The sequence below is a fragment of the Tachypleus tridentatus genome, chromosome 13, assembly GCF_004210375.1.
Source record: "Tachypleus tridentatus isolate NWPU-2018 chromosome 13, ASM421037v1, whole genome shotgun sequence".
Lineage (NCBI taxonomy): Eukaryota > Metazoa > Arthropoda > Merostomata > Xiphosura > Limulidae > Tachypleus > Tachypleus tridentatus.
In genome coordinates this window covers 184,191,385-184,204,598 of record NC_134837.1, presented here as the reverse complement: position 1 = coordinate 184,204,598, position 13,214 = coordinate 184,191,385, and the positions used below count along the sequence as shown (strand labels likewise).

General features: G+C 37.7%; 1 protein-coding gene across 4 annotated transcripts in view; it reads left to right on the top strand.

The window, feature by feature from the left end:
* The first annotated feature begins 7,564 nt into the window (after positions 1–7,564).
* Positions 7,565–13,214, top strand: part of LOC143239150 (guanine nucleotide-binding protein G(i) subunit alpha-like) — a 40,167-nt gene continuing 34,517 nt past the window's right edge. For 2 of the 4 annotated variants that reach the window (XM_076480001.1, XM_076479999.1), the window contains exon 1: positions 7,565–7,992. Coding sequence is in view for 2 of the 4 variants with exons in the window: in XM_076479998.1 (XP_076336113.1) it covers positions 7,872–7,992 (121 nt within the window). In the remaining 2 variants the exon portion in view is untranslated. The remainder of the gene's footprint in view (positions 7,993–13,214) is intronic. The other 2 variants (XM_076479998.1, XM_076479997.1) reach the window with 2 other exon arrangements.

Here is a 13,214-nt window from a genome sequence, read left to right as displayed (position 1 = left end):
GGAGGATGGTTTTTGCAACCACTTATGTGGACTGTTCAATTTACAAATTGGTAATCTCTGATCACGTGAACGTGAAATCTGTGAACATGCACTCACAGAGTAATCTTGTTGCCACGATACTTCAAGGTTTCCATGTAGGTTTGTATAAGTGAGGTGTTGTGAACGGTTTCCAAAATGTTAATAGAATAAAGACAAATGTGTCACAAATTAACTGCCACATGAATTTATTTCTTCACACTGCACAGTATAAAAGATGGCCATTATACTTGATAAGGTTACTAATAACTTTCATTGCATGAATTACGTTTTTAAATATTAAAAAATTAGCCCTTGATAAGTTTATACCTACTGAAAAACTGTTCATATTGTTTGATAAAAATAATTAAAATGTCTTTGCGAACTCTTGAAAATTATACATCAATACAATGTAGCACATAATTACTCATACTTTTCATTGAAGTAAAATTCATTTAGTCCTCTAGTCTACATGTTCCCAAACGTAGACCTCCTTTGTGATGATTTGTTTATGAATTCTTTCATAAGCTCTTCTATATTTATCTTGTCGACCTCATCTTTGTGAGTGTGACAAACTGCCATATGGTTGAGGCGGCACTGAGACATAGTTGGCCTTAACCACGTCTTCAACCGTCTTGATAGAGAAAAGCTGCGTTCACATTCGCAGCTAGATACTGGACATACAAGCAAATTTTTCATGAGAAGAAACACTTCACTAAACATCTGCTGGCTTGGTTTTAATGCATTTTACAGTAAGCATCCTTCGCACCTTTCAGAGATACTGCTTTTGTTGTTTCTTTGAACATGGGCAACTGAAACTCGAGCCGTTGTGCAGAGATTTCTCGATAGAAGATTATAACCGAGTTGTCAATCTTGCCAGATGTGATCATGTTCTCAAGTGCCAGAGATTGCCTCAAGTCATTATTGTCTGCATTGAATCTAGTGGTCAGATGTTCTATGACTGTGTCCACAAATTCAAAATATTGGCTTCTGTAGTAATCTCTAGCTGTTGCAGAATGGTCTGCTGAGCCATCACCTGTGATCCTTCTGGGGGGTCTGCGAATGCGTGGTAGTTCGATAGACACCAGATCTAGGGAAGTTACCTTTTTCTCAGCTTCATCAAATATCTTGTTGTAATTTTCCTCTGTTTGAAATACCCGAAATTGTTCAACTGTCATTGCAGATGCTTCAATCATGCCAGATACTGTTGATGATTTTGCTTGGAAAGCGCGGTTTAGTTCCTCTAATGCAGCTAATGGATGCTGAGTCATCAACAATCCTAAAACTGTCTTTCCTTTGTCAAATCTGTCCAGCAGACCTCGTGCTTTCACTACTACATCTGATTTTTCATTTGCTAATTCAGACAAAGAATCAACAATGTCACTGTAGTGATCATTAGCACATGTAACTGCAGATAGGCGGCACAACCAGCGTGTTGGACACAGTGGGCGGATGTATTTAATTGGACCATTGTGGCTGTCTGACGATATATTATTTTGAAAGATTGTCTTGTATTTGCCTGACCTCTGAAGCAAGACACCAAGTTCATGTACCAACTGGATAGAATCTCGAACACATTCACAAGGTTCAACCGCATGTTGCATTATTAAATTAGTCTTGTGTGCTCCGCAGTGAAAAAACAAAGCTGACGGTTGTTTCTCTTTTATTTTTGCCTGGCATCCACTGTACACACCACTCATGTTAGCGGCTCCATCATAAGTTTGTGCTCTTAATCCTGACAGTGGTAAATTGAGTCTAGTCAGTACATCAAGTATAGTCGAGGATATTGTTTCACCAGTTGTATTGGAAACACTGTAAAAACCAAGAAATGTCTCATGGACGTCAAGGTTCTAATCTACGTATCGTACACATATTGCTTCCTGTTCGGCACCTGTAACATCTTGAGTGCCATCAACCATTAATGCAAAGATTTTACTTTGCTGCACTTCGTGTGTATGTTCCTCAGTATTTGATGGCTGAACATCTCCATTATTTCATTTTGAGCCTAGGGTGATGTGAATGTGGTTTCCTTTCACAAGTAGGCCGTCAACTCAGGATCTTTCTCTTCCAGGAGCTTCATTAACAGCAGGAAGTTCCCCTTCCGTATCATTATGTCCACGTGATGCTAAACCTTGACGCAGTAAGAAACGTAAACTTCTGAATATTTTGGCTAGACTTCTTTTGCATTCCTCCTGCTGCTTCTTTTTTCCATCATGTAGCTGGACAGTCACTGGAGTTACATCAAGTGAACCTTCTGGAGATATAGCGAATCTGTGCTGAGAGGAGGATTGGTGTTCGTTAAATTTCTGGTGTGCCTTTTTCCAGTTGCAAAAACCGGTGGATATGAAGGTATACTCCACTGGCCTCTCCAATTTCCCCCTAAAAAGGCCTCAATTTTCCTCCTTGGCACAATGAAAGCATATGATTTTTTGAGTCTGATTGTCGAAGTGCAAGCATGGGAACTCATCAAACCACTTGCCCTGGAAGTTGATATTTTGAAATTTTGCTTTCTGTTGTGGTATAAGTTGTGCGTCTGGATGATATGGCTTTCCACCCTGTATCTGTGGAGTGTCAGATTTTTCATTACTGCACAAACTTGTTTCCCAACTATTTGGTGGTTCATGATGTGCAATAGTTGCACAAGCATTTTCAGGCTCGTTCTCTGATGAAAATGGTATTTCCTCTGTATGGCAAGTTTCTATTCTTTTGCTTAAGGTTGTTGGATTATCTACATTGTCACTTGTAGTACAAGTAACTGGCTTGCAGAACTGTCTAATATCGGAAAGTTTCAGACGCTTGCTTGTCATGATTGGAATATGTTTCCCAGATGACTCAACAGGCTAAAATACAGTCTTTATTGAAAAACTCTAACGTACAACGAACGGAGATAGAACAAAATGTAAGTAGGACTGAACTGTACAATGTATTTAGGTCGAACGCACGAACCTCACAGTGACTACCGAGCCGACTGACCACCTGGGCATCGCTGGGACAATAATGTGTGCGAGTTACAACACAAGTAATTGCAAGTTTCTCGAAAAATACTTAAACAATCACAAATATATTATATTCCTGTTAAATCTCATCAAAAGGCAAACATGTTGTGATATAATGTCTACAAGCACGTCTATTAAATAAAAACACCTAAACAAATACTAGCAATACAATTCGAGTAGAGGCTTCAGGCCATTGAAATAGCTCCTTTTGTGTTCTAATTATACAAGAAAATACAATATTTTTACTATCTATGATAAGAGAATATATTGTTCTTTTACCATAAAGCACCAGCACTTTATTAGAGAGCGGTGATAATCTGAACTTTCATGGATTAATGAGGGCCACAAACACAGGTCTAATTAGCCCTGTTGTAAAATCGAGGCTCAGACTAAAGGGAGCGGAGGGGGATGATGTGGAGAGCGTCTGGATCCGAGCAGCCCGAACCTGTCGTTAACTGTACACTAAACGTACACTATGGTCATCGGCTTTGGCAGCTAAGGAGAGTAAGGCGTTCGACAACAAAACCGGCTAGACATGCATATGAATAAATTGCGTAGTTTGTTTGTTTGTTTGTTTTGGAATTTCGCACAAAGCTACTCGAGGGCTATCTGTGCTAGCCGTCCCTAATCTAGCAGTGTAAGACTAGAGGGAAGGCAGCTAGTCATCACCACCCACCGCCAACTCTTGGGCTACTCTTTTATCAACGAATAGTGGGATTGACCGTCACATTATAACGCCCCCACGGCTGAAAGGGCGAGCATGTTTGGCGCGACGGGGATGCGAACCCGCGATCCTCAGATTACGACTCGCACGCCTTATCACGCTTGGCCATGTCGGGCCTCAAGAAATAACTCACTCGCGCAATACGAACTCAATTATACTCTGGTGTTACAAATATATCAACAGTCTTGTACATCTAACACTCGCTCTTTCACCTGCGAGAGCGTTATAATGTCATAATAAATCCAATTATTCATTAGTAAAAAGAGTAGCTCAAGAATTAGCGGTGGATGCTATTTACTAGCTGCTTTCTCTCTATTCTATCACCACTAAGTAAGGGATAGCTAGTGCAGATAATCATTTTGTAGTTTTCACGAACTTTAAATCAAATCGTAAGTTAAAGGTTTTATTTTGGGGGGGGGGAGGAAGGACTGTAGGAACTGTATGTTACCTCTGGTACTCGTAGAATATATCCTAGTTCATTCTTATTTAATCGGTCTTATAAAAGACTTGTGAATTCTAAAACTGAACAGTGAATTATTGGGCATTAACACTTGATGGCATATCACAATTATTATCATATATACTGTAATGATTTAGAAATCCCCGTGTGCCATTCGTTTTCAAGCACAAATTCACTAATCCACCCTAAACCAGCTGTGGAATCTGGTGTGTCTTTTAGTAGTCGTGGACATTTTTTATGACTGAGAAAAAGGGTACTTTTAGGAGTTAAAAGGAGGAAGGCAAGGGCTTCACTTCGCTTCCCACTGTGTACGTCACAGATAAATTGTTTTGTTTGTTTATTTTAAAGCAAAGCTACATTAGGGGATTTGGCCCCCAAATTTTAGCGTTGTAAGTCCGAGACTTACCGCTATACCATCGGGAGGACTTGATAGATTGTATACCATAATAATTAAATTTAGCATACTTTTAACATAAGAAGGTAGGTTATACGTCTTTCTAACCACAAACCTACTATTTAATTAGTCCTGAAAACACATTTAAAACATATTTTGAACTAAAAAATTATAAAATTTAATATAAATAAACATAGAATTAAAAACCAGTGTAACCCGGCACTTATCGACCACATTAACAAATTAAAGCTTTGAAACTCTTTCAACTATTTAAAAAAACCCATTGAGATTATATGAGAAGAACTGGAATCAGGGATAGGCATTAGAGGTTAAAAACAATAACTAGCGAAGTCGTTTGTCTACGGCCTGTATTTATAGGGCCACTGTAATACAAACGTAATGCTTGAACCACTATATTTACGTGCTACAATGTAAATCAATGCCAAATTTTCTTTGGGGTTCACTTTCGAGGATTTATCCTAAAAATGTTTTCGTAAAATATCCGGGTTCCCTGAGTAATTACACTTATGCAAATCTCTGAGCCAATACGATTCTTTTTGGCTTCACTTAGATGTTGGTGAGTCCAGCAGTTTAGAAGAAGGGGATTTCGCGAAATATTCGCGTTCCTCAAAGGGTGGAGTGAAAAATAAACACAAAACGAAATCTTTATGCAAACCTCAGAACAGAGATGATTCGTTTGGTACTATTAAGAAGCCGGTGCGACCAACAGTTTAGTAGGAGTTACACGACCCACAGACATTGAATCCTATTACATGATAGACATTTCAAGATAGTTGCCACAGTAACTACTTTGTGTGACCGATTGTTAAACTAGCAAACATGGTTCTGTATCAACTAAGAAAATAAACGCGTAAAAGCGGATTTATTAGTTAGTATTGCTACTAGAAAGCAGAACGAAAATTAGAGTAATTTCATCTAACAATTAAGTCTAGTTTGAATAAAATCTAAATTTGTAACAATAAGGCTTCCATGCACAACGCACGATCTGGCCTAACTAAATTTCCTTTTTAAAAAAGCATTTCGCAAATGTTTCCGTGCCCCCAAAAAAAAGGGTGGGTGGGTGTAGAATAAGTCCAAATTCGTAGTTGAAAAAAAGCACACTTAAAAGATTTATCAGAAATTAATCAGTATTTAATTTAATGCAGCAGATCGCACACGCAAAAAACACCAACTACAAATTACAATAACATATTCCAGGACTGTATGATTAGCATTTTACCAGCCTACAATATTCTTTATCAAACAACGAAGTACGTTTAATCCATCCCTTCATACGATGCGCCCGGCATGGCCAGGTGAGTTAAGGCGTTCGATTCCTAATCTGAGGGTCGCGGTTTTGCATCTCCGTCGTACCAAACATGCTTGCCCTTTCAGCCGTGGGGGCCTTATAATGTGACGGTCAATCCCACTATTTCCTGGTAAAAGAGTAGCCCAAGAGTTGTCGGTGGGTGGTGATGACTAGCTGCCTTCCCTCTAGTCTTACACTGCTAAATTAGGGACGACTAGCGCAAATAGCCCTCGAGTAGCTTTGCGCGAAATTCAAAAACAACCCCTTCATACCAAATAGTAAGAATTTTATATTATCAATTATAGCTAACCTTACGACTTAAAACTTTCAATACACAGCCTTATAACTTTAATCATAACAAATTTGTGTATTTTAGTGTCTTAATTATATAAAAAATAGTCATTTAGAACATTATTGTAAATATTAATATCAACATGAACCTATCACAATGAGAGTCATAGTCAGATACATACAGACTAGAATTTTAAAGAACACAAACATGTTTATGATCTCGCCTATTGGCCAGAGTGCTGGTCTATGGATTGTAAAATTATAACTGAAAATGGGCCAAGTTCTAATAACCAGTTGTCTTTATTCTGGTTTGCACTTCTATGTTACAGTGGTTATATCTAAATCTGAATAATATTCTTCTTAACCACTCAGCAGGTGTCGCTTAAGATGGTGGCTCAAAAGTGTACTTAACAAAAGAAAATAGGTATACGTCAAGTACAAGAAAATAGGTTGTCATTCTGATAAAATTAGGCTTACAAATAGGTTGTTACTATATGTACGCAATGTGTGTTTAAACAACAAATCAGCTGCGCAATCTAATATTTCTCATATCAGTCAAAGTTAAGCAGACTACTTCTACTAACATGCTGGAGATATGATTAACTTGCAGCAATCAGCAGAGAAGATTAAAACTTGTAAACGAATGAACTTTATTATTTTGTATCAATTATGTCTTGTACTACCTGTGATCGAATGAACAGGTTAATGGTATATGTTACTCTTTGCTTTTCACTGCCCATATAAAATTGTAAAATATATCTTATAAATAAAACTTTGTTACCAAGTGAAATACATAGAGAAATATTTCTTAAAATTTAATTTAAACACGAGAGATTTTATGTTCTTTTTACACTGTAGTAATAAAAAAAACCTTTAAGAGATCTTGAAACATCAATTTTATAAATTACAACAAAATACAACGGCAGAAAAATATAGTCCAATTTTAAAGTAATCCGGAATTATCTAAAGTAAGTAGATTACACATTTGGTACACTGTTTGCTTTTTTGAATCCTATTTGTAGTTCCTCGTGATAGACGCGGACTACGAGTTCGTTAATAACTTCTAATACTTTTTATTTAATTAATTACAATGTTCAGAAAGAGTTAGTTGTCTTGTTGTTTAAAAATGTACTATAATACAGCTCTAACTTGTCATTAATAGCCACAATAAAAAGCATATATTATTCTATCATGTACACATAAGTTATTATGGACTTATTTTTCAAACAAAATTTCAGAAGAGTTGGGGTAAGAGCAGTGTTGATAAATGGCAAAACTTTCGTTAGTTTACCAGTTATTAATTTGGCCACTGGAGGACGCTTTCAAATTGTTAGCATTGCACAGTTGTATTTGAATGTGATGTTACAAAGGCTTATTTTATCCGGTAGCAGCAGCATTTGGCCACTACCTTGACGTTTCTTGAAGTAGAAGCTATTCCAAAGCGCTTTCCAACTCTAATATTTTTCTTGGTTTGTCACATATTTTTTAAATGGAATACTTGACTTAACTTTAACAAATTTCATTTGGCGACAAGAAAGGACACATGTTCATGATACAAGTGGGAAACACTTGTATTTTCCCGCAAATATTTTAAGGGGCAACTTTAAGCTCCTGCCATATTTTGATATAGCACGTGTGGTTAACATCTATTGGTTTAAACTGCAAGGTTCTTGAGACACATTATGGGATGTACCGTGAGTACTGTTGCCGAAAAGGAAGCTGCTCAGAGATCGAAAAAGATCGACAAAAGCTTACAAGAAGAAGAAGAAAAGCGAGCTAAGGAAGTGAAATTACTACTTCTCGGTAAAGTTTTCTTTCTCTCTAAAGTTTCCAACATTTTTGTTGTTATTTAAGATTATTTAAACAATATTTATTTATTTTTTTGTACGTGTGTTATTTTGCTGTTTCTATTACATCACTGCTTTGGTCCTATTTCTATGGAAAAATGGTATGTTTATTCTAATGCTATTTATTTTTATAGTAAGTTATCGAGTGATTATAAGTTGATAAACTTGTGGATCAGATAATATTAATACTAATGAAAATAAATACGGATTATTGTTATTATAGTACTGTCTGTATGAATTCAAATACGCTTGTTTGTTTGTTTGAATTTCGCGCAAATCTACACAAGGGCTACCTGCGCTAACAGTCCCTCATTTAGGGAAGGCTAGTCATCACCACCCACCGCCAACTCTTTTATCAACGAATAGTGGGATTGACCGTCACATTATAACGCCCCCACAGCTAAAAGGACGAGCATGTTTGGTGCAACGGGGACCCTCAGATTACGAGTTTAACACCTTAACCCACCTGGCCATGCGAGGCCTTCCGAATATACACATCCAATCTTACATTGACGTTATAATTTATAAGTTGTCTATTAGAAACTTGTTTCAGTAAATCTAATTAATTTTAGAACAGCACAAAGTGCAACTTAGTGGTTTCACATGACTGAATTATTTTCAGTTGATTCAATTCTCAAACTTTTATAGAACGTTTTTGGTTTTTGTTATTTGCAAGTAGTATTGCATTTGTAGTCCTTTGGGTGTAATTATCAAATCTAACGTTTTGACAAAATTATATTTCTGTAACAGCAGCCCAAAAGGAAAATGTTTGGAAGCACTCTTTCAAATACCTGGATTGTGTACCATCACTTTTCTTGCATTGAAGCGTTATTTTTCCACAGTTAATATTATGTGATGACTAATATTAGGTATAAGAAGATTTAGCAAAAATGAAGAGATAACCGATATGTAACTATTAGGTAAATCCTTGTAACTCAGCAACACACTCTCACATTGTACATACACTGCTGGCCAAAATCTTAAGGCCAATGAACATAAAGAAAAAATATGCATTTTGCGTTGTTAGACTCAACCACTTATTTGAGTAGAGCTTCGAAAGATGAAAATAAGAAAAGGAAAAATAAAAAATAAAAAACTTTTTTAGCATTTAATAGGGAAAATGTGAACACTATGAAATGAGCCTAAACACTAGCTGGTCAAAAGTTTAAGACCATACCAAAAAGAAGTCCTAAACAGGGTAGAAAATGCCCAACAAGAGGTCTCAGTAGTGTGTTGCACGGCCGTCATTGTGAATAACTGCAAACATTCGCTTTGGAATGGTCGATATAAGCGTTTGCAGAAGGCTGGCTGGAATGTTATTTCAAATGGTGAAGATGGCCTCACGAAGATCAAACACTGTTTGGAATTGACGTCCATATCTATAGACTTCCATTGCCATCCACGCCCAAACATTTTCAATGGGGTTCAGTTCGGGCGAACACGCTGGATGGTCCAAAAGAATCACGTTATTCGCCATGAAAAAGTCCTTTGTCCTGCGGGAATTGTGGATTGCAGCGTTCCCCTGCTGGAAGATCCAGTTATTTCCACACAAGTGAGGGCCTTCAGTCAATAAGGATGCTCTCTCCAACATGTCAATGTAGCCAGTTGTTGTTCGTCGCCCCTGTATAACCTGAAGCTCCATTGTTCTATGGAAGGAGAAAACACCCCAGGTCATGATGGAACCTCTTCCACTCTGTCGTGTAGAATATGTCTCTGGTGTGATATCCTTATCGTGCCAGTAACATTGGAAGCCATCTGGACCATCTAGGCAAAATTTTTTCTCATCAGAGAACAAAGCATTCTTCCACTTTTCTGCGTCCCATGTTTGGTGCTTCTCAGCAAACTATAACCGAGCTGTTTCGTGGTGTGGAAGGAGGCGTGGCCTTTGAAGACGTTTATGATTTTAAAGCATTTCTTTCGTAGATGCCGTCTTATTGTTCTTGAGCTGCATTCTGCGTCCGTAAGGTCCTTAATCTGGTTCGACGATCGGCTGGTGTCTTGCCGGACAATTCGTCAAATCCTCCTGCTCAACGCCGGCGAAATTATCTTGGGCCGACCACTTGAAGTTCTCGTTCCGTATTCCTCAGGGTCTTTTAAGAAATTTGCAACAGCAGTTTTACTACGCCCAATCTCACCAGCGATAGCACGTTGAGAGAGACCTTGCTTTTGCAGCTCGACAATTCTGCCACGTTCAAACTCTGTCAACTTTTTAGCCTTTGTCATGTTTTTACCCAATGCAACACAGAAGATGTCAGTGGGAGATGTTGACAACGCTAATGCTTGAACACAAATGACTAAATTTCGTTACGTGTTTACCGATTAACGCTTCGTTTCAATTTGGTCTTAAACTTTTGACCAGCTAGTATGTAGGATAATTTCATAGTGTTCACATTTTCCCTATTAAAGGCGAATTTTCAACAAATTTAATAATTGCCCTAGAAACTGTACTTTGGTTAGGTATAATTCCTGTATGGTTGCCATATTTTTAAACACTTTAGTTTTTGAGTAAAAAATGAAACAAAATATGCGGGTTTTCGAACTCAAGTTCCTTTCGTTCGTTTGGCTGTTTCCGACACAAAACATGAGCGTCCAAAGTGATCTTGACAAAGCTTTGCATGGTGTGAAGGAGTCCAGTTCTTCCTATTGACCAACCGCATCTACTGTCGCCACCTTGCCGGTTCCTTCTCCTTGTACGGAAACGAAAAGAAGCTTTTGCCCGATGCCGAACCGTTTTACAACATAAGCAACGCAGTAAACCATGTTATCATGAAACAAACATAAAGTAGCAATATCAAGACAAAAAATAGTCTCACAAAGTATGTAATCCGAAAGAAGCATCGATAGATTTACATAAAACACCAGCACTGAAAGGAACACAATGGTCGGCGCGCAACGAAGCGTGTTTGGCAACTTTTACAACTATGACGTAATAGTTTTGTGTCGGATCCCACTGTTTTTGATTCCGTGGTTTTCAAGCTAGGCAGGTTGAGACTGAAAAAACATCGGCAGTAGACAGGCTCGTCCCCACCATTTTTCCTCGTGTAGAGCTGAAGACTGATTTCAGCCTGCAGCGTACAGGTTCCACCCCTCTGAAGCCATCCCTTGCCATCACGAAAAGAACAAACTTAAAGGTATTTGTGCAGTATAAAGCAATAAACAATAACTAATATAATATAATAATTTAAAAAGTACAAGTTTTTGAAGAATGTAACTAGACATACACATTTCACATTTGTGGCACCTGAAAGTTAGTGAAACCTTGATTTACTAGTCTAGACAGTGGACAAATCTATCCCAAATAGAGTATATTCCAAGTTTAAATGCTGGTAGATCATTCTGTAGATGTTTTTGTATCATTTTTACATGTGGAAAAGTTTGAAGAATTCCATTTTTCAAATTTAACATTTCAAGATAAAATGAAATAAGACTATGTCTTGAACATGTTGAAGTAATCAAGTACATGTTATGTATTAAAAAAACAAAAAAACATTGTAGATTTGTAAACAATCACATATAAACTCCATAACATATTTCCATAACTCATCATAATAAAATTAATCTTAATACAGTACTTTGATATTGTCATATTAAATGTAAATCTCATAAACCTCATAAAGCATGTTGTTTTAATATATAATCTTATTTATTCAGTATCACTCACAGTTCTGCTACTCTCGCTCGTGGAACTGTCCTCATCACTAGAACTTGTCTAGTGTTAAAAGTAACTGTTATAGGTTCGTTCAGAGTAGGTTCGAATTGATATGGTGCTACTCGACACTGTTCAGAACACAAAGTTAAAACAGACTCCGCCTCTGTTTCTCCGTATGCACTGGCCATGTTTATTTACATTCAACGCGCTGGCGTTGGCGGTATGTTTGGCAACTATTACGTCACAGTACTTTTCCTAGGGGGAAACGTAAAAACTAAAACGTTCGGATTGCCGCTCTGAAAGGGCTCTTTCTGCACCAAGTTCTATGTTTCTTTTATTAGCTGTTGTTGTTGTTTGAATTTCGCACAAAGCTACTCGAGGGCTATCTATGCTAGCCGTCCCTACTTTAGTAGTGTAAGACTAGAGGGAAGGCAGCTAGTCATCACCACCCACCGACAACTCTTGGGCTACTCTTTTACCAACGAATAGTGGGATTGATAGTTACATTATAACGCCTCCACGGCTGGGAGGGCGATCATGTTTGGCGCGACGGGGATGCGAACCCGCGACCCTCAGAGTAGGAGTCGCACGCCTTAACACGCTTGGCCATGCCGGGCCATTCATTTATTAGCACATATGTTTTATAAAAAATTAATGCAAAATTAATCAGCATGAGTCGTTCTTTTGACTGCAAGGTTTTCTTTTTTTTCTGTAAAATTCACCTTTAAATGCTACAAAAGTTTTTTCTTTTTTTTTCCCTTTCCTTATCTTCATCTTTAGAAGCTCTATTCAAATAAGTGGTTGAGTCCAACAACGCAAAATGCATATTTTTTATGTTTTTTGTGTGTTTAGAATTATGCACAGTGGTATGCACTTACACCCTAAAAATCGGGTTGCGATGCCCGTGGTGGGCGTTTTCTTTATGTTCATTGACCTTAAGAATTTGTCCAGCAGTGTATTTATATATAAATTCTAACATGATGTATGAACATGTAGTTTTATGTCTTTCCATATGAGTGAAACAATGACATTTCACACTTGTGCTGTTACTTGATTTATGTATCTCCCTTAGATAAACGTTTAAATGATTTATTTCTGTCATTAATGGTAAAAGTTAAGTTTTATGACTTGGCGTTTGGATAATGTTTATCTTTATTGGCTTAAAAAAATTGTTTGTTTGTTTGTTTTGGAATTTCGCACAAAGCTACTCGAGGGCTATCTGTGCTAGCCGTCCCTAATTTAGCAGTGTAAGACTAGAGGGAAGGCAGCTAGTCATCACGACCCACCGCCAACTCTTGGGCTACTCTTTTACCAACGAATAGTGTGATTGACCGTCACATTTTACACCCCCACGGCTGGGAGGGCGAGCATGTTTTAACGCGACGCGGGCGCGAACCCGCGACCCTCGGATTACGAGTCGCGCGCCTTACGCGCTTGGCCATGTCAGCCCATTAAATAAATTGAAAAAAAAAAAAGTTGCAAAAGTGCCAAGAAATTTGTTAATCAATGAAATGAATATGTTTAGTATA